Source organism: Gorilla gorilla, chromosome 10, assembly GCF_029281585.2.
Source record: "Gorilla gorilla gorilla isolate KB3781 chromosome 10, NHGRI_mGorGor1-v2.1_pri, whole genome shotgun sequence".
Classification (NCBI taxonomy): Eukaryota; Metazoa; Chordata; class Mammalia; order Primates; family Hominidae; genus Gorilla; species Gorilla gorilla.
The window spans coordinates 77,601,607-77,624,814 of NC_073234.2; the positions used below are offsets into that span (position 1 = coordinate 77,601,607).

General features: G+C 33.3%; 1 protein-coding gene across 6 annotated transcripts in view; it reads left to right on the forward strand.

Moving 5' to 3' along the window:
* SOX5 (SRY-box transcription factor 5) overlaps window positions 1–23,208 on the forward strand; it is a 1,026,842-nt gene that overhangs the window by 875,644 nt on the left and 127,990 nt on the right. For all 6 annotated transcript variants that reach the window (XM_031000926.3, XM_063694118.1, XM_063694117.1 and 3 more), the window contains one exon: window positions 20,083–20,203. In XM_031000926.3, coding sequence (XP_030856786.1) covers window positions 20,083–20,203 — 121 coding nt within the window. The remainder of the gene's footprint in view (window positions 1–20,082; window positions 20,204–23,208) is intronic.

Sequence of the window (23,208 nt, forward strand, 5' to 3'; positions counted from 1 at the left end):
TTAGGGTTCTGTATTAGATTTTTGGGGGGGACAAAAAGGATTTTTAGAGCTAGAAAAATATGAGAAACCAATCCATGTAAGGTTCTTACTAGACTAACATACTTTAAGAAGTGAATAATCTGGGCATTTAGAACCTTTGGATAATGTATTTCACTACATTATTTTTACTTGCTTATTCAAATGTGTAGAGACACACAATTAAAATTTTAAGTTGCCAGAATTCTCAGGTCCTATTTTGTCTTCACCTGTTGATTTAAGGGGTTATCTTTATGTTTGAGCTCTTTTCTGGTTTTCAGAGAGTATCTTTACGTGGAAAAACCAGAACTTTGCTGTTTACTATACTTAGGATTTCTCTAACCGTGAGATTATAATTTCTCTACCCTTTTCTCTGTCTTCTAAAGTTAAAGCAGGGGAATAGAAAGAAGAAACAGGAGAAGAAAACAAAGAAAGGGAGTAGAAGAAAAAAACAGCAGGAGAGAAAAGAAGGCCTTCTTTTAGGGTTGCCTATTTTCTGTCACTACAACCTTTGACTACTCACTGACTCAGTTCACTATAGACAACTTTGTTTGAGTAGCTTCAAGACCTATGAAGTGTGACATGATGCTAAGTTAATGGTTGTCTTTACTATGAGAAATAGTCAAGGAAGATGATAATTTCAATATACATTTTACACAAGTACATAAATTATTTGATACTGCATCTCTAAGTATTTTTATAGCAATATGCTCAGCCCATACTTTTCCATTCTGATAAATTAATATTAAAATAACAATGCAAAAAGAACATTTAGCAGCCATGCTTATGGCAAATGCTTTCATTTCTATTTTCAAAATTAAAAATATAGAATGAAGGTTGACATTAAGCCAGTTGCACAGTTAGGAAGTCATGTAATTTAAATGACAGATGAGATCACCCGCAGTTGGGAAGCCTTTACCATCACTTTAAGCACTACAGGATAGCTGTAAGGAAGAGTTTTGAACTTACACTTTTTAATTTGCAGTTCTTCATATCAGGATCATTTATTAAATGTTTTTAAAGTACATTTTTCTATAGGCCTATATTTCCAGACACACCAAAACCTCATGTTCTTTAAAAAGTATGCAAATGTGTAATTAAAAGAACTGAACAAATAGCAAGTCCTTAAAGGAAAACCTGCAGTTTGTCATTTTTTTGTAGGACAGATATGTGAGAGATCCTAAAGTGAAGTGAGCAAAGCAATACTAGGAAGTTCCAGCAGATCTAGTAGCTGCCTTTATGTAAGACAATAGATCTTGTGAATATTTCTCTTTCTCTCCAGGCAGCTAGCTAGTCTGGTTAACCAAAATTGTTGAGAAATTGTTCTGTGGTTGAGAACAAAATGCTGAATTAAACTGTTCCCAGCACAATAATTGTGTGATTATAGCATTTATGTTGCTGGCCAAAGGAACCGTCATTAGGTTTGGAAGACTTACCAAAACCACAAGTACAAAAAAATATGCAAATCACATGTAAATTGCTGTTTAATACCTATAGTGGCTTAGAAATGGAACTAAGAGTAGAGCACATTTCTAGTTAAAAGAGATAAACCTGGAAATCTTTATTGTATATTTAATGTGATACTGAAATGAAGAAGATGCTAAAATGCATTATCTTTAGGTTTTTCCCTTCTGTACCCTACTCATAGTCTCAATCATGTATTTGTGTCTCTAGACATCTGTCTTTCCCCTTTCTCCCATCCCCAGTCTCATCTTTTCTAACTTCCTTTGTTAACTTCAATATTTTTAACTCTATGGGCTTGTCTGAAAACTTTTTCTTTCTTTATTTTTTTCCATTCTACTCAAAATTATGTGGTGAAAAGATTTTATCAACCAATGGGGTGTTAGGGTTAGTGCAGAGGATGATTTAATAAGAAAACTGTCAGCAGATGCATACAAAATGTCAAGTAAACACTATTTGCTAATAAAATTAAAATACTATTATTTCCTCACATTTTGAAATAGCTTTCTATTGCTGATCAATGTGTAAATTGAAACGTTGAGTTTTTTCTCCTGTTAAATCTTTCCAGGTGAACCATTTACAGACTAAAGGTTTCCTGTGATGAGGATCAGGTCTTCCTAAATTCATGTGTGGTATTGAGAACCACATGTGAACTTTAGGAGTAGTAGCTATGTATGAAATATTCATCATGTTTTAGATTAATAAATGAAAAACAGTAGTTTTAAAAGATGAATGATCCAGTAAGAATGAGTGATACACTGACATTTTTCCAGATCAGTTATGAACTATGAGATAGCATTAATTCAAGGACATGAACCGAAGTTTTCACCAGTTTTCTTTTTGAAATTCTGATGCATTCCATTTCATTTTTTAAAAAATATAAAATGGAATGTACTGAAGAATAATCCCACTGGCAGTGTGGATGATCAGACACAAGCAGAATAACTAAAAAGCTAAGAAATCTCTATTATGTATTTCCTTCTTCTGGATTTAGAAATATGTTTAACACTCAGATTTACACCATCATTAGGGCTTAGTTACTTGCTTATGACATTAATTACTTGCATATCACATTGGAGATCTTACTCCCTTTATAAATTTGTGTAAATGCTATCACAAGAATTGTAAAAAAGCTAGTCATTACAAACTATTTTGTGTTGATATAAGTGTGGTTTTAATATACATTAAAATATGCAATAATTTTTGCCTTTATTATACATATTTACATTCCTTTCAAAAGTGCTCAAGAAGTCAGGTAACAAATGGGAACTGAAAACATTAGAGATGTTGGTTTTATCAAAATTATATTCAACTACTTAAGTAGCTTTTTCTTTATTTTACAAGATGGAGTCAGCTTTCATCTTATTTCCTGCTAATATCAATTTCATTGCTAAGTTTTATTTTCAATTTTTGAAAAACATTTTTATACATGTATGTATTTTTTCAAACGTGATATTTTGAATTCCTTTCTTTGTTATTTCAATGAAGAAGATATTATACAAAGAGCTTAAGATTTATGTTGAGAATTTAAAAGCTTTGTGTGTGATGTTAATTTTTTTAAAAAACATAGTGGCTTCAAATTTATTCTTGATTGTTTTTCCCAATAGTGCAATCTTCAAACTGTACAGGTTTTGAATTGCTAACCACTACATGATATTAAATAACCTCTAATTCCTGCCAACCACCCACACATTAATTAGAACAAACACAGCAATTTTAATGATCCCACTTGTCAATGGTAAAGCATATTTAGAAACAAAGGATCATATTTCAATAATCAAATTGTATTTTTAATGGAAACTTAATTCACAAGTAAATGTTTCAGCCTTTTCTAAAATATACCTCATAAACCTAAAGTTAAAGGCAAAACTACTTATTCAGAAAATGAAATTGTTCATTTTGGTTCATTTTAAAATATGAAGATTTCCCTTTTCATCTAAAACTAAATACTATCATCATGTTTTTGTACAGCACTAGATCTCTGAAATCTGTTCAATCTTGCTTTATGGCTTAGTGTGTGAACAATTTTTATAAATGTTCTGTGGGTTTTGAAAAGAATTTGTATTCTGTAATTATTGGATGCAGAATTCTACATATATCCATTAGAGTAAGCTTGCTAATTATGTTGTAGAAATTGCCTATATCACCTAAATTTTTTTTTCTTGAGCTATCAGTAATTAAGAAAGTTGTGCTAAAATGTTCTCCTTGTAGTTCTCTAAATTTTTCATCATAAATTGTGAGGCTATTTTATTGGTTGGATATAACAAGAATTATTATGTCTTCCTGTTAATTGAAACTTTAGTGTTAGTTCATTATAAACTATTTCATGTTCATGTAAATGTTTTAAAATACATTAAAATATACAATTATAATTTTTGCCTTTGTTATGCATATTTGGATTCTTTTGAAAAGTGCTGAAGCAGTAATAACTTTATATTATTTCTATAACACTAAAGTTTGAATTAACAGAAAGACATAATAATTCTTAAGTTATAACTTATAATAGAAGCTCTGTATCCACAATTATGCTTTGTGTATTAAAGTCTATTTTGTCTAATTCTAATATACATACTTTAGACTTGTTTACTTTTTTGGTTAATATTTGCCTGATAGATGTTTTTTAATCTTTTTCAACTTTTTTTGTTATTATGATTTAAGTATATCTCTTGTAAACTATAGCTGGATTTTTAAAAATATTCAATCTCTTGGTCTCTGTTTTTTAACTGATGAGCTTACTCCACTTATATTTATTGTAATTAAACCTAGGTCTGTCATTTAATTCATACTTTCTGTGTGTATCACCTTTTGTGTCGATTTTCTTTTTATGTATTAATTTTTAGCATTCTTTATATTTTCTATTTATCAGTTTGGGTATTATCCACTATCTTTCTATTTTTTATGGGTTATCTTTGAAAATTTAACATTTCTACTTATGCTCAGAGAGTCTAAAATTAATGAATACTGTATTATTCCTCCTGAGTTTTAAAATAACCATAGCACTTCCTAGCTATGGCTACTCCTCTCTTGTTTTACATGCTAATATTGTTGAATTGAGCTCATTTTTCCTTCAAATATTAGACACTAGCTAATACAAAGTATATTTGTATTTAGTCACATGTTCACCAGTTTTTTCACTCACTATTCTATTTGCATCTTACCTATTTCTTCTAGGTTCCCTATTCTTGTTTCTGAAACACATCCTTTAGAAATTTCTTTAGTGAAGGAATTTGTGATAGACTATTTTTTATGGAAAATAACTGGCTTTCTTTTGGATTTATTCTTCAAAGTGTTTACTGGAAACATTTTTGTCAGTTTATTTTATTTTTTTCCATTGACGTCTAATACTACTGTTGTGATATTTATTGTTAAACTAATTATCATACCTAGGTTGATGACTTCTAGCTGACTACTTTTAAGGTTTATCTTTGCCTTTCATAGTCTTTAGTTTTATAACAGAGTATTAACTGACCTTTTCCTCTCATTTGTCCTGCTTGTGTAAATTTTACCCATTGTATTTATGGGCCTATATCTTTCAAATTCAGAAAAGTTATCAGTCATTAATTTTTAGAATATTGCCTTCCTCCATTTAAAAAAATTTTTTTTCTCCTAAAATTTTTGACCAAGCATTTGTTAAACCATCTTATTTTAGACTCTATGACACTTAACCTCTCTTTTATATTTTCCATCTTTCTGTCTCTGTGGACTGAAATCTAGTTCATTTCTTTGGATTTCTTTTATGGTTAGTGACATTTCTCATCACTTACGTCTAACTTGCTGTCTATTTGATGAGTTTTAAATTTCTGTTATTATATTTTTCTTTTCTTTTTTTTTCTTTTTTTTTTTTTTTTTGAGACAAGGTCTCACTCTGTCACCCAGGCTGAAGTGCAGTGGCATGATCTCAGCTTACTGCAGCCTCCACCTCCTGGGTTCAAGGTATTCTCATGCCTCAGCCTCCCAAGTAGCTGGGATTACAGACATATGCCACCACACCTGGCTAATTTTTGTATTTTTAGTAGAGACAGGTTGTCGCTGTGTTGCCCAGGCTGCTCTTGAACTCCTGAGCTCAAGTGATCTGCCCACCTCAGCCTCCCAAAGTGATGGGATTACAGGCATGAGCCACCATGCCCGGCCTGTTATTATATTTTTCATTTCTCAAAGTTCTTTTCAATTATTTTTCAAATCTTCCTGAACTTCTTTCAAGTTTTTTTTTTACTTTTTACTAATTTTTATTGCAACCTTTTTTGTAAGCAAATATTTTAAGCATATTATTTTATTTTTTATCTGATTATCCACTACCTCGATATCTTTGGGTATCTAAATCTGCTGTTTTCCTTATTTTGCTTTACACAAGCTGAATCATTCCTCATGTATTAAATATTTGTTAAATTTAAATTATGTATTAATGTTTGGCTGAACTTCATCTGTGGGAATCGGAGTATCTAAATTGATGCTGCTTAAATACTGAACTGGGTTATTCTACAAGTTTCTAGTAGGCAGTACAAACTAGGAAACACTTATTTCTAATTTTGGAGATTGAGTTTTTACTGACCATTTAGGAAGTTTTGGTTTGAACTCCAGACCTAAGTTAGGTAAAGTCTGTGTGATTGAGTTATAGTAGTACATTATTTTTATTAGCATTTTATTGCAATGGAAGGTAGCCTTCATGAAATCAAGGCTTTTATTGCTTTATTCACTATAGTATTTCAAGTAGTTAGAACTATATCTGATACATCATAGGCAATTAATAAATATTTGTCAAAGAATCATCATCATCAGCAGCAGCAGCAGCAGCAGCATCAGTGGTATTCCACCAAAGGCATTGTAGAAATGTCCTGGTATCCTCACCTTAATTGCCAGATTTTCTTTTTAAACTAATCTTTCACCAAAGGAATATCCCCTTTGATTGTCCTGGGTTAGTGTGAGAGACTGAGGTTTGGAGGGACCCAAGGCATCATCTTAGGTTCTAGGTACTATCTACATTTACCCTATTCTTCCAAACTACTTTCGATTTACTAGATTTCTCTTTCTCCTACCTCCAACTTTCTTGGAGGCTCTGCATAAAAAAAGTATATTGGTTATTATGCATTCAGGATCTACTTGTATTATAGCAGAAAAGATTCCTAGGATATCTAATGTTTAATAGTTTTGTTGTAATCATTAGCCATACTTTAGAAGAATTTACATGCTGAAATAATTATTTTCATGCTGTGTCAAGGTTTTTGTCATTTAAAATTTTTTATACAAGTTATAATTTATTTTGATATTTAGGATTAATTTATAATTATAATTTATTTTGATATGTAAGATTTATTTATAAGTATTTTATCCTTTGCTTGAGTCAAAGTATAGTGATTAAAAGCCTAGTTTGTAGGTAGGCTGGCCTGCATTTGAATTCCAGCTCTTTTATTTGCTATCTGTTTGACTTTAGCCTTGCCCGTTTCTTTATCTGTAAAATAGGGGTGATGAAAATATTTATCTTATAGGGTTTTTGTGAGTTTCAAAGAGTAAAGATAGAATTGTGCAAAGGTCAACATAGAAAAAATGCATTATAAAAGAAGCTGAGGGAAACAGAATAGGTATTAACATTAACAACTGCCCATCAAAGTGCTTTTGGTAGAGGGCAAGTGGATGGAAAGAATTCATGTTGTCCGTCTATGTTCTCTTTTCATCCCATAAAATGTCTATATAAAATTAGAATTGCCACAATTTTGATGACAAAGAAAAATTATTTCTAATCAAGAAAGCAGTCTATAGATTTAGTAAGGTACCCATGGTATTACATAATTCATCTTTATTTAAATATTGTCATTATGTGTAGGCAGGTTACAGTGCTTTGTGCTGGAAAGTATAAAGTAAATTTAGCAAAGTAGTAAAATTAGCCATACTTTGCTCAGATTTTTGCAAGTAATGTGCTATTCTTTATTATTGGGTATATTTACAATGGTAGATTGTATAATATTTCTTCTTGACTAGAAGATTAAAAAACTCATGATTACATAAATGACACTATGTTCAATGGGTTGTCCAATTACAAAAATATTTCACATTTTCAGCTCAAGAAACATCTACCATGGCCTTTTTGGTAATTTCACACATGTTTTATTTTCAGTGACAAGTGTTCTAGTGAGTGGCAAACTGCTAGTGTGTCCTTAGCTATGGTATAGTTAGACAAGCATCTCAGTGCTGTGTTCCACCAGATACTGTGAGACAGCATCCATTATTACTCAAAGAGCATGATTTTTCACGTCCTAAGGAATGGAACTAGTCATTAACTTGGCCCTAATATAGTTGAATTGGGGGAGCTGTATTGAAATGTTATCTTTGTTTTTGTTTGCGGGAACGCTTCTTACCACTAATGTAACATTTTTCATTACTGACTCAGTATACTCTGCATGCTACAAACAAATAAATATCCAGTCCCTAGCCATTCACACCAATCTAGCACCTGCTAGCTAAAAAATAGAAATTACTCACTGGGAAATTTGAACAAAAGAAATATAAGCAGGATAATCACATTTACCTTCTGTAACAAAATAAGAATAATGCACAGAGTTTAAGGATGCAGCTATTGATTTGAATTTTTAATAAAAAGGTTTTGTTTTGCTTTAGTTTTGTGGGGTTGTTTCCACATATACGGATCACGTCTGCAGCTAAAGCTCCATATTTCATGCATTGCTATATGTTCCAGTTATGTTACTTTATATTGTCCTGGTAACTGAGGTAGCAAAAAGTTTAAATGTGTTTAATGGCACACAGTGTCTCACACTTGAACTTATTTTCTAATTATTTCTGATTTTCTAATAAGCTTACATTCATTTCATATGAGTAATCAACGTTTGTTTTTTATCTTAAAGAACATGTAAATGCAGTTCTGGGGTTATTTCATTAAGGACACATAAGTTTTTATTTCTCTGCATCTAATGAAACACACAAAACCTAACTGTGGGCATCGTCAAGGCTGAAACTAGGATCTGAGGAGCAGAATGGAAAGGGTGGGGGGAATTGAATCAATTATTTTCCATAGTTTAAGGCATTACTCTGAGGAAAAGTCATGAATCCTGCATGAAAATGGAATAAAGCCTAAGATCCATTGTATAATATGAATGTTGTAATAAGCTAGTTACGACTATAAGAAGGAATTAAAGCTAAAACATAAGACTTTTATAATAGTGAATATCTTTTTAAATAATCACTTCAGTGAAGAAATAATGAGCATTTATTATGTTTGAGGCGTTAAGCTAGGTATTGTGGATACCAATATGAGTTAGCTGTGCCCTTACTCTTCAGGCAGCTTAGCCATGGAGACAGACACAAATAATGTCAACCTAATGGTATAGTTGTATGGAGGACACACAGGAGAGGGAAGCATTGTTGAACACAGTAAGAACACTGTTAACTTAGGTTTTTCCGCATCTCCTCTCCCAAATAACGGAGAGAAAAGTGCCATAATTCAAGGCATTACTTTACATAGTTCATTACACTACATAGTTCAGAGGTTTATTGTCTGACTTCCTCCATGTCTTCAAATGTCACTGTGTCGTGGATTCCACATTGAAACTTGCAGCCTCTGCCCCAGTATTCCTTTTCTTCTGCCCTAGCTTCACTTGTTTCACAGCACTTGCCTTATTCGTTGCAACACCCCTAGAGACTATAACAATACCTGGCACCAAGTGAGCGCTCAATGAATGAATGTATTTTGCTTAAAGAGTTTGGATAGTCTTCATAAAGACAGCGACACTTAAGCTGGGTTTTGAGGAAAAACTTGTTCTTGAGTATAAAGTGTAGCTTTTTTTAGGGGTTCATGGATAAAAAATATTCAGTTATTCATTTGCCTGTTTTTATTTGTGTATATTTAGGGTATACAACATGATATTTTGATGTACGTATATGTAGTGAAATGATTATTGCAGTCAAGTAAATTAACATGTCCATCACCTCACATAATTACTTTTTTTTGTATTAAGAGCACCTAGAATCTACTCTTTAAGCAAATTTTCAGTATATAATTTTATTAATTATGGCTCTTATGCTGTACATTAGATCTCTAGATTTGTTCATCCTATGTAACTGCAATCTAGTCCCCTTTGACCTACATCTCCCCATTTTCACCATCCCTGCATTAATGGCTGTGCTAATTTACATTCCTGCCAATAGCATACAGGGTTCCCTTTTCTCTATACTCTTGCCAACATTTATCTCCTGTCTTTTTGATAATAGCCATCCTAATAGATATGAAGTGGTATTTCATTGTGGCTTTGATTTGCATTTCCCAGATGATTGATAGGTATTACCATACCTATTGGCCATTTTTATGTTTTCTTTGGGAAAATGTCTGTTCAGGTCCTTTGTTGATTTTTGTAGTTGGGTTCCTTATATGGTTTGGACATTAACCCCATAGTTCACAAATATTTTCTCCCAATACATAGGCTATCTTTTCATTTTGTTGATTATTTCCTTTGCTGTGCAGAACTTTTTAGTTTGAAGTAGTCCACTTGTTTATTTTTGCTTTTGCTGCCTGAGCTTTTGGTGTGATATTAAAAAAATCATTGCCAAGGCCAGTCTCAAGAAGCTTTTTTCCTCTAGGATTTTTATTGTTTCAGGTCTTACATTTAAGTATTTAATCCATTTTCAGTTGACTTTCTCTGTGTGTTTTGTATGGCTTGGGGTCACATTGTAATCTTTTGCATGTAGTTATCCAGTTTTCCCAGTGCCATTTATTGAAGAGACTATCCTTTCCACATTGTGTGATCTTGGTGCCTTTGTTGAAAATTAGTTGACCTTGTAGGCTTGGAGTTATTTCTGGGCTAAGTCAGGTGAAGTTTTCAGCTACACTGTGCAGTCTGCACTCTGAGGACAGATAGAAGAATAAAAGGTCTCTTGGCCAGAAAAAATTGTAAGTCTTTTGAGGAAGAGCAAACCAACATAGGCAAGATATTAAAAATGTTAAAGATACAATAATCAAAAGCTCATTGCACAGAATACATAGTAGTGATGTGGGAAATATCAGCAAGAAACAAGTCAACGTCAAGATATTTGGGAATGACTTCAAGAGACTTTGAAGTAAATGTGAATATCACATACTTTTTATGAAAATTAGCCTGTTGGAGTGAAACATTTACATTTTATGATCAATCTTTCTTCGGTCAAATATCAAAAAATTTTTTCTGTTTTCTACCAAAATAGGCAAAGCCGACTAACAATTTAAGATCTTCAGGATAGGGTGTATTAAGAAATTAACACCAAATGGCAATTACTATGTTAAATATCCTTTTATTTTATGCCAGGTATTATGTCGTTCTATTGCATCCCTATTTTTCTGCTCAATTTTCAGATGGTTAAAGTAATATATAGTAGTATATATATTACATAGTAGTATATATAGTAGTATATATAGAGAAATTTTGAAAAATATTTTGTGCAGAAAACAAAAAGCAAAATAAGACACAATATAAAGATGAAAATTAAAATCAGCCAAAATGCCACCCTTGGTATAAAAATCTCTTAAGACATAATAGAATTTTAGCTTTCAAAAATTATTCCTTTTTGGCTGGGTGCGGTGGCTCATGCCTGTAATCCCAGCACTTTGGGAGGCCAAGGAGGGTGGATCATCTGAGGTAAAGAGTTCGAGATCAGCTTGGCCAACATGGTGAAACCCCGTCTCTACTAAAAATACAAAACTTAGCCAGAAGCGGTGGTGTGTGCCTGTGATCCCAGCTACTCTGGAGGCTGAGGAAGGAGAATTGCTTGAACCCAGGAGACGGAGGTTGCACAGAGCCGAGATCGTGCTGATGCACTCCAGCCTGGGTGACAACAGCGAAACTCCGTCTCAAAAAAAAAAAAGAAAGAAAAAAACTCCTTTTTATAGTAAGAAAATATTTAGTAATTAATTTTGTTAGTGTTTCTGTGCTCTTTATCTGAATCAGCATTTTTATATCAGGAAATTACTGTATTTTGATTTATACTTTGCTCAGAATAATCAAAGAATTAGTGGCTATGTGATCATGTGTAAGTCCCCAAAACTATTTGTTTTCTTATCAGTTTTCCTCATTCATAAAATTGGAAATAACACCTGACCTACTGATTTCTAGGAGGCTGGATAAAGTATATATAAACTAGTGTATGTGACAGCCCTTTATAAAAATGCAAAACATTATTCCAAAACATGCCTATTTCAAAGTACACTCAATCCTGCTTCAGGTATTAATGAAGTTATATATTTTTGTAAGTTGTTTTTTACTTGCTACGGTTTTTTTTTTAAATTGAGATATAATTCAGATGCCATAAAACTTACCCTTTTAAAGTATATAATTCAGTGCTTTTTGGTATATTCACAATGGTTTGCAACCATCACTACTAATTCCAGAACATTTTCATCACTCCCAAAAGAAACCTTGTACCCATTACCTGTGTCCCCAGTTCATCTCTCCCGACATTTGGTAATTTTTGAGATTTTTTTCAAAGAACTTATGTTGAACTGAAATTCAACATAAGAATACTGCCATTTTTATTAATTTTATATTACATGGGAAAAAATCACTGATAATCTAATAGAAGCCATTGGGCAAAACATCACAAATTAGAAAGTAATAGGGAATTTTATTGTTTTCTAATCATGGATACCTAAGAAATACAATTGAAAACTATGTTATATTTCATGTTGGTCACTATATTTTATGTTCTCATTCATTTTCTTGTAAATGACCATTAATGTAGTAATGCATGATATAAAGTAAGATTGTACTAGCAGTATTTGCAAATCTTGATTCTGTTCACATTAACAGACAAGCACACTCAAATGACCATGCTGTATTGTGGTCAAGAACTACGATAAGTAATACAAATAGTCACGCACGCTTTAGGAAACAAGTAGAATTGTATAATAAAGATTTTGATTTGATCAAGCACCAGCTGTATAAAATAATACTTTGAGAAATAACTATATATTAGAATAATAACCCAATTTTAAATAATGAATTATCTAAGATATTTTAATAATTACCATTTGAATCCATTTATTCAGCTCAAAACAGTTTTTAGCAAATGAAATAGCTGTGTTTCTCCTGTATCTTTTCACCATTTTCTTATTTTACACCATGTTTTTGCAACCCTTAAGTTTCTATGATTAGCAACTTTTAGTATGGAGATTATACCTGAAGTCAACAAATATGTTTTGTTTAAGCATGTATTGTATTTATAATACATGTCATCATTTTTTGAAATTTGATATCAATTTAATGTATATTAATAAGAACTAATGCTTTGTAAGAACATGATGCTTCAGATTTGAAAATAAAGTTTACTATAAAACAAGAAATTTTAAGATAAACCTGCATAGCGTTAAGAATGAAATTTTATTGTGTTAAAGTAATAGAGGTCTTAACTCTATATCCTTTGAAAGTGGTTGTATCCTAGTAATATTGCCAACAATAAACACATCATGCAAAAGTAAAAATGCAGTAGTGAAATGAGCCATTGAAAGAAAGAGTCAGTGACCATATAATATTTCAGTTTCTATTATATCTAGTAGCAATCTGGTTAAAAAGAAATGACAGTTGCCCTGAAGGAAATAAAGTGGAGGTATTATTGTAGTAGTAGTTTGGAGAGAAAATTGCACTGTGTCTTGACTGGATTATTTCTCTATCCTTGCAAACTATCTTCACCTCTCTGTGGTGCTGCTTCTTGCCTTCTTTATACAAATTGAGTTTGTATCATATAAACTCATAGGGCCCAGGGGCCCTTTGGTGACAGGGAGGAGGAGGAAGAGGGGAATTAGAAAAAGAAAATGTGACAGGCAGTTTTGAAAAGAAAAGCAATTTTCCTTGGGGGTCTGTTTCTAAATAGGAGTTCTTCAATGCAATATTTTGCTTCTGCAGAGCAGTCAGTCAGAATCAAGTGCATGCTTGTGCTGTTTTCTGGGGCTTGGCACTGACAGGTTTCATTTAGGAGGGGTAGGAATACAGGGGGATTGGATGTGGGGAAGTTAGTATTTTGGCTATATCAGCCCTGGAGGCAGAGTTAGCACTTGCAATGGGACAAAAGTATTTGTAGTCATCAGATAACTTTGCAGTCAGCTTCAATAGCATCACTCCTTTTTTTTGTTTTGTTTTTTACTTTTTTTTTCCACTTTGGCAGCCAAGCTCTTAGTAGAACCATCTGTCTTTCTATTAGTATTTTTGAGGCCTGTTTTGAAGCCACTTTGCTTGGCAAAGTCACTTTCATCCTTGGAAAAGATTTTTAAAAAAAGTTCTGTGGCTTTTTGCCGAAGAAGAGTACTATGTAAAAAATGCACATGGCTGTTCATTTTTGTTCTAAAAGAATATGGCTACTTTGTCTTTGTCTTGAATCAGATGAAATTAGAGGTGATACAACTTCAATGTGACTGTTGGGAAGTTAGAGGCAGGGATTGCAATTTTAGCAATGTTTTTATGTGCCTATATTCCTCAATGAGATGTTCTTTAGTCTTCCTAGTAGATTAATTGGAAGATAAATTGACTCCTTTATTTTTAATTTTTCCTAAAGACCATTGCATTGAGTAGGATAAACTGACAAATTGACTTTCTTTTATATGAAATGAAAAATCAGACTATTAGCGGTCATTGAAGATCCCATGTCTCTTCTTGCTAATGGTGGAAAGTTACTTTGTTATCCTGGTTACTCCAGTTTGGGTAATTATATTCTGCCTACCTAAACCCCTCTTGTAATCTCATTTGGATATTTTATTCTTCATTTGCTCAGAAACTGCTGTGTATTGTTGCTGTGTGCTTCTAAACAGCTGCTATGCTCCCCACTGAAGGTGACTGAATTTCAGTTGTAGGTGAACTGATCCCTAAGGATGATGTGTATTTGAACACTGTAGCACTCATCGGACTAAACTCTTGAGGAACATTTGAAAAAGTTTTAGATATTATAGTTTATTTGTAATTGTGCTGATATAAACCATAGAGCTGCCTTTCATTTTAACATTTGTGTATGTAATTTAAACAAATATCCTACCATAAGTTTGTGCTGTTTGAGATTTCATACAAACTCACTCTCATAAGACCTGTTCCTTGAGATCATGGAGTTCTTCCAGTTCTTTGATTCCTGTATTTTTCCCAGTCTGGTGATGCCATCCAGGCCTCTCACCCTGTTTTTAAGCCCAAAGCCTATTGTTGATCAAAAGCAATTTTTATTTCCTCATAACCTGTCTTTGCTGAAGTCCTCCAGTCTGCTTCTCTTCAGTTGAATGCTGGAGTTCATCTTCTCTGATGCTCAGTCACAGTGACTAGGCACGTTTTGAGAAAAATCACAGAAAAGGGAGATCTGATAATATTACAATTCATGTGGTCTCACCTAAGGTCTTGGAATCTTCTATCACTCTTTTTAATGTCTGTGGTTTTGCCTGCTCTTTCATTTCTCACAATAACCATCGAGAACTTCCTGGAACCTTGTTCCAGTTTTCTTCCTCAATTCCAATCTCTCTAATTTTCTGGATATGAGCTTGCCTTATCATTGAGAAAATTTCTTCTGTCAGGCCTGATTTTCCTTACCTTCCCCTTTCCCTACCCATAAAGCACATCTGCCTTCATCCATTTATATACCTCCATTCCTCAGGGCCCAGAGGATGAGATGCCACTCTCATTCTAAACTAATTGCTCCACCTCTGCTTTGTCTTCTAGCCTCCTCCGGAATTTTGGCTAGTTTCTTTCTTTCCTACATTTAAAACTCTCCATTTCTATTTGCCCCTTTCAGCCAATAAATGTGCTCAGAACCCTGCTACCTGAAAAAAAGCCTTTGCTTCACTTTACATCTTTCTACAGCTGCTATTAATGTCTCTCCTCACCTCTCATCAACTTCCTCTGAAGAATAGTCTACATTTGCTTTCTCCTTTTCGTTGCCTGTCATTCAGTCCTCACCCTTTTGCAATATGATTTCTACCCTCTGTTCTAATGGAAGTGGTGTTATTATAAATTCAGCTTCTAATCATTCCCAGAGATGTTATTTTTGTCTCTAGAATACTTTCTGCTTCTTGTTTTGTTTTGTTTTTCACAATTAGTTTACTCCCTCAATCTTGAAATTCCCTTGGCTTTTGTTATACCATACTCTTCATGATTTTATTAATTTTTGTCTAACTTTAATTTTATCTGCCGATAGGCTCCTTTCCTCCACCTTTTGTTGAACTGCTGTTGGAACCCAGATGGTGTTAAGCTGTTCCCCTTTTTCCTTCAGATCTTTTCTAGATTGTCTAGTTTATTCTCATTAGCTTCTGGCTTCCCATAGCGTGGCCTCTGAAGATCTCCTCCCTCAGCTTCGGACTGGAGTGTCCATCTGCTGGAAAAATAACTGCAATGCAACATCATTCAGCCACCTCAGCCACGTCATATCCAAAACCGTAGCCATCATTTTTGCATGAACATTATCACTTCTACTCTGAATTTTTAGTTGTTTGATGCCATTATAAGTAGAGTGACATCAAGTAAACATTATCTTTGATTTTATCATTCTTTCATCTATGAGTACTGCATTTTTTTTCTTAAATATTTCTTTTCTTTTTTTTTTCTCCTCATCCATTACTCTTCTGCTGATCTAGCCCTCGTAATCTGTTCCCTTATATTAACTTCCCACTTGGTCTCTACGCTGGGCCTCTCCAATCTCTTTCTGTATCCACCAGAGTATTCCACTGACCCTAATTTAATCCCTCCGTGATTCCCCAGAGCCTACAGGGGAAATCTCTAGTTTCTTACCCTGATGCATAGACTGATTCAGGCAGACCTCTCACCACTGCTTTCTTCATATTTTTTGCCATTCCTAGCTGCTGGTAGTGTCTCCCTCACATGATGTTTTTTTCTTGCCCCTGTTCCTTTTCTTATGTCTCTGTCTCTGCTCCTTACCTATTCAGGCCCTATACCTGCCACTCCTGCTTTCACAGGGCCTTTAGTGACTTCTGGCTGTGTTAGGAGCCTCTCTTCTGTACTTCCATAGTATCCTATACAAGTCTGTATTATTGAATTAACAGTAGTACATTATAATTATCTGTCTGTTTGCCCCACCAGATTCAGAGCTCCTAGAGAGCATCCATGTATGTGAATTCATCTTTTAATCCCTAGTTACCACAAACTGCATATTCTACTTAGCAGATGTTGATTGAATAAATAAATAGGGACATGTAATGAAATTCAGATTAAATAATCTTAAGAATCTACTTAATACATTAATTTCTTGAAGCCATTGAATGTTTCAACAATAGAACATTTACATAAAATATAAAATATTTAACTGAGTAATTGATAGGTATTTACTTGTTCTTCATAAATGGGATAATATAATTGATTTGTGTTGGATTCATAACATCTTAGAGACTATGTAGTATCTTGAGGTAGACACATAAAAAGCATTAAGACAGGGTTTCTTAAAAGTTTTTAAAATATAGGAAGTAGCCTCTTATGTGTATTATGAATTATTTAACCTGCGAATAACATGCCCCCTAGCTTTTAAAAATTTATGACAGAAGTATTTTGTTGAAACTTAATAAATGTCACACATTTTCAACTTAAATGAGTGGTTTAAAGGAAATTTCATATATTCAGTGAAAAAAAAAGAAATTAATAGTGATCAGGATTTGGAAATATTCAAAACTAGAAAACATATAGAATGAATTACTAACCCTATACCAAGTTAGTTTTAGAATCTACCCAGAAAACATATTGTTTTGATAATGTGTGTCCTTTTCTCCCAAATGTTGGCTAAATTTCAGCATCAGTGCAGTGAAAATCCATCAAGATATAGGAATAATACAGTCACTGCTCATTATTTATATGTGTTATGGTCTATAAAGTTGCCATGAACACTGAATTAGTGAATGCTGAACAATTGCTCTTAAAGGAAGTATGGTTAGATTCTTGTGAGCCTCCGGTCACAACTTTTTCATCAGCTAATCAATATATAACTTTGTTTTGTGTGTATTTTTGTTTAAAAATACCTTGTTTAATATTTATTACTGATTCATTAACATTGAATTCACAGCCAACAGCAGGATATCTCATGCCTGAGCAAAGCTTATCTAATACATAGTCTTCTGCGTAAGTCACACCACAGCCCTCTTGCCTCATAAACACTAGACAGCACTTAAGCATTATGCTTGGGAGCTTTTTAAACAAAAAATTACCAACAAAATTGTTACCTGCTTTGTGCACGTCTGCAAATGACCAGGAAAGTGGCATTATTAAAATTGAGTACGAGTAAATTTCAGCCAATAGGCAAATTTGCAAATACAGAATCCACAAATAATCAGGATCAACGATATTTTGAGATGTGTTTTTAGTCGCTCACATAGATTAACCACACATTTTGGATTACATTTATTTTACTGTTTACTGTATTCTTATTAATAGTACAGTACTCTACAGTCTGTTCTATGATGGTCTAATAAAAACCAATCACTGGGACTGTGAAATTAGGTTTATTTTTCATTTAGCTCCCTTTTTTCCACCTTGTAGCTCCTCTTTCAGTTCCTTTATCTCCTACTTCCCCTCACTAGATTGAGACAGGAGATGCAGTTCCAGTGTAAGTTTGGTTTTAGCTAAATATGGGATCTTGAACAATTTATTTGGCCAAGCTAGGTCTTATTTCCTCATTAGCATGATGGTTATGTTGTTGCTGATAATCTCTAGGGTCTTTCTCAGCTTTAAATTTCGATGTCACTCTTTGCAAGTGGATCTTGAAAAATTTAGACACTAAAACAAATTATAATACTAAACCAAAATGCATTTTAATAATCTAATCTATAAAAGACCGAAGTTTAGAATGCACAGATTTAATAAAAGCTCCAGAATTCATTGCAATTTATTCCTTAAAATACTAAAACTTTTATCTGAAAGAATGTTATAAAGTATAAATTATCTAGCTAAAAACCACCATAACAAGAATGCTTTATATACAAATAATAACCAATTAACAATATAGCCAATAAAACTTTCCCTATATCATGCTTTGTAATTTGGTGTCATTGCTGAAAACAGATCTACCATTCGCATATTGCTTTTCTCTCTCCCTCTCTCTGCCGCCCCCACCACCACACACACATTGCCTTCTCTTTCACCCTCCCTCTCCTCCCCTTCTCCCTCTCTCAGTCCTCGCTGCCCCCCACACTCACCAACCAAAATCTCAGAAATAGCTCAGAGGTTTACTGTGGAAGATTAAATAAAGGAGAAATTGAAGGTAGGCTTTTAAAGTGAGAAATGATGAGAACTGTAAGAATCGTAAGAACCCTAGGAATGTGTAATGCGACCCGGAAAACAAGAAAACAGATCTGAAAGACAATTCAGAGGTGCTGTTAGGATTAGTGACTGAATAAATATGTAATTATCTTTGTGTATTTGTTTCTTTTACTTTTTTCACCGCCATCATCCCTACTATAATCAAGGCTTCATAGATGTGGGATTTTGGTTTTCTTGTTCACTATTGCATCTCTACTGCCTAGCTCAGTTTCTTGCACATAGTAGATATTTATTAAATATTTTACAAATAACTGTTCAATGTGTGGGAAGACTAGTGGAGGAGAACAAACTGTCAGAAAGGTAATTTTAAACATGATCCCAAATTACCATCCATATATCCATCCATCAATAAACACTAACCAATAATCATTTTCACCAGCGAGATCTTGCTTAAATATTTGTTCAAAAAAGGTATTTTAGTTAATGACAAATCTCTAGTTAATAATGTGACAAGGCTGCAGAAATGGCCACATTAGGTTGTGTTTCTAAAAATTCCTTTTCGGCTCAAACAAGATAGTGATTCTATTGTGCTGGATTATTTATTAACTAAGGTGAACCCCATACTCTGAGAGTGGGACCAGCAAATTAGAGGATATTCCAAAGATGACAACCAAAATGGAGACCCTGTGGTCTAAGGAGTCCTTCAGTTGCTTCAAAAGGTATAGATGCAGGCAAAAATGTTGTACAGGGAATCTGTAGCAGGATTCAAGAGACTGAATTCTAGACCCAGTTCTAACTAATTCTGTGGCTAGTCAGTTATCTTTTGGCATTACTTACCTCTTCTATTAAAACAAAAAAAAGAGTAAAGTTTTAGCTATTCTGTAATCTTTCTTCCAGGTCGATTACTGTATTCAATAATTTAAAAATTCAATATTATGTGTGAACATGAGAATTTGTCCTCAAATAATGAAGAGCTATTTATATATAAAAATGATACAGGTTTAGTTAGTTTTGTTTTAGATGGTAGAATTAGTCCCAACAAGTAGGATTTGCAGAGGGCGATTTCAGTTCCTTCTATGGGGTAATTTTTTAGCCATTTCATTAGTGCAATAAGAAAAAGGCTTATCATGCAAAGTAGTGATATTTTCGTCACTGCCAAGGATATCATTTAGGGAAATTATTCATCGTGTTAGAGAGTCGACTTAATAATACCTTTCAGCTCTAGGATTTTCTAGTTCTACTGTTTAAGGTAGTCCCAAAGCATATCCTCAAGCCCAGTATCCCAGCAAGCTTCTATGCCAGTCTTTTGAATTGAATAAATGATTTGCCTTTATCATGAAATAAGGAGGGTGGGAAGAAGCATGGAGCATCGAAACTTCTTCTCTTTGATTCGCTCTATCACGTTCAGCAGGTTCAAGGTCAGCTGCCGCCATTAATGATTCCCGTATTCCCTCCTGATCAACGGACACTGGCTGCAGCTGCCCAGCAAGGATTCCTCCTCCCTCCAGGCTTCAGCTATAAGGCTGGATGTAGTAAGTACTGTTGATTTTTCATCTGGGAGTGGGTGGAGGGCAAAGCTTTAAATTAGGCAATTTAATATTACTGCCACACCAAGAAATGAGATCACCCATATAGCATTTTTATTTTAAAGAGGAAACACACAGAATGTGTGGAGAAGTGTGTTAGTGCTTAAAAGGGCTTAGATTAAATCTGTGCTTCTGAAGCCAATATTCTTTATAATTCAATTTCTTGGCTTCTATTTACAGTGTATTGTTAATGTATGAATGTAATTTGTGGGTTCATTTTATTTTTTGCATAAATGACATAGGAATATGCTTTTTACCACCTTGTTAACAGTGAGATAAACCCAAATTTCCTAATATGAATGAGTTGGCCTTCTGTTATTTGTCTCTTCCAAATATTTACAGCCTAAATTCTCACCAGTCTTTTTAGTTCTTAGACCGAACCATTCTTTTTCTTGTCTCTGGACTCGCATCATCAGTATTCACTCTCCTTCATATTGTGAAGTGCTTCTAGCTCAGATTAGGGAGCGCTTGCCTGACTTGACCTAAGTTAGGTCCCTTTCTCCGGCTTCCTTTGGATTCTGTATATTTTCTTTTTATTTGTAAACTTTCTGAAGGCAGTTGCTGATTCTGTCATACTCATTGTTGTATCTCAACTTTTAATACACCATTCAACGTTTTTGAATGAATGAATTAATGAATGAATACATAAGCAATATAGAAGACATTTTTTGAGCTACGTGATATACTAGGATAATTGTTTATATTGCTTATTAACTTCAGATGCCTGTGATTTCATGCCTTTTTCTCTTTCTTACCCAAATATAAATTGCACATTGTTAGTCTTAGGAAAAAATACATCATTTGAAAAAAATTATAGTCAAAATGCCAACTGTATTCTGTAAGATAAAAATAATAACACATTCTAAAGAGGGGCTAGATTGCTAAGCTGGATATCTTCCAGAACATCTTCACCATGGCCAGAAGGAAAATAGTAAAAGCAAGTTGATTGAAATATTTTCATTGATAAAAGTGAACACCACTGAGAAAAATTAGTGAAATGTTATTTTAGATAATTACACAGAATATTGTTTTTAAATTCCAGTGCATTTTGGCTTATATATATATGTATATACATATATGTTAATAAATTGTGTCATTAACATCTTGTTATGCTTTAGTATTTAATTTATTTGAGAAACTCTAATATTCTAACATTACTACAAGTCAGTTCTACATTTTCTTTTAGGTGATGTTTTAAATTCTCACATTGGGGATTTCAACATTTATTTCTCATCTTTAAATCTTTCTCTGTATCACATTGAAGAAATGGGTTGTAATTTCTTAAATATGCAAAGCCATTTGAGATTAGAAGATTGCAACTCTGTAGTTAAGATAAAAGTGGTCTGCATTCAAGACTATACAAATTCACATATGTGTGGTGCTTTGCTCTTTGAGATTTTCATACTGCTTTTGCAAATCTTTCCCTTTACTTTGGTGTCCTGTGTTTTAAATGGAATTCTCACTCTGGACTCTTAATTTATTCATCTAATATTACTTTCCGCATCATCCTACCTTTGTAGGTTATCAACTCATCCAGACACACCAACTTTTTTTTATAATTAAATACTATATTCATTCTAAATATTTTACATTCTAAGAATAAATTCTATGAATAGAATTTTAATTTTTATTGCTACACTAAATTCTGATTTTTTTAAATTCTGATTTTTAAATCATGAAGGTTTTTTGTTTTGTTTCTACTTTCTCAAGAATTACTGTTCACATTAAATACATGCCACAGATGTGTTTTTAGTAAAAAACAAAAAAAAGACACTTTCTAAAATCATTAGTTGCCTTTGACTGCATCTGTAATATTTACATATAGACTAGTTATATTTTCAATAAAACAAAAAAGTTTTTTAAAGCAACTGCAGAAGTAAGTCCCATTAGCAAATATTGTGTGCTGAAGAGAAAACCACATTTAGTATGAACAATAGCATAACCGTAGGCCTGGAAAAGGTCAAGAACACCTCCACCTCACTCTCATTTGACAGAGTTGGCATACTAAATTTGTTGAGTGTTCATGTAACGTGGCATGGAGAATTTTTTCCATTTCCAAAATAGTTAGTATATTAACCATTTGATATTCATACTTTTAGTGCTTAAAGTTATAAATGATACCACTTCTTTTGTAACCTTGGAAATAAAACAGAAAAAAAGCCTTTACAGCTGCTGGCAAGCTTGAAACTGGCATCACACCAAACTCTAGAACTAAGCAGAAGCCAGTAGCAAAAGGAAGTGCCACCCTCGTTGACCCCTGGCGTTTTGACTCAGTTTGAATGAAGAACTGGGTGGAAGTGAAAAGTAGTCCAGACGACGTCCTCCCTAGTCACATTTCAGGAAAGGAATAGAGGTAGGAGAAGAAATTGTGCCATTTCTGCTCTTCAGTGGGATTTCCTGATTTATTCCCCTCATGGTTGTCAACCATTTGTAACTTTTCCGGTTGCCAATTATTTCACTTTATTACATAGTCTTCAATAAAAGAGACTGACCAACCCATCTTGACTTCAATTTTAAGCAAATATGAAAGATATACTATTTGTTGTTATAAAAAATCCAGATACTTTTCATCAATCCATTTATTGAACATACGGATGATAAACGTTTCTGTTTAGACTAGATGTCTTCATAAAATACATAAAATAAATTTTAAAATCTCTGGGACTAAACTAGAAACTTTAAATATACTCAACAGGAAAAAAAATAGAAACACAGTTTAAGGAACCTAATCATTGTAAATTGAGTTAACATCTCCTGTTTCTGAAACAGAAGCTTTTAGTTGGACATAAAGATCTTTTTTCTTTAAGAAATATATAATAGCTGAAATATGGTGTGGAATGGAAACCCACAAAATGTGGTTGCTGAGCCTCTCTTGAGTACTAGAATGTATATCATTTAAACAATATAAGAGTAAATTAGTAGCAGCACAGCCAGGCACAGCAGAGAAAATT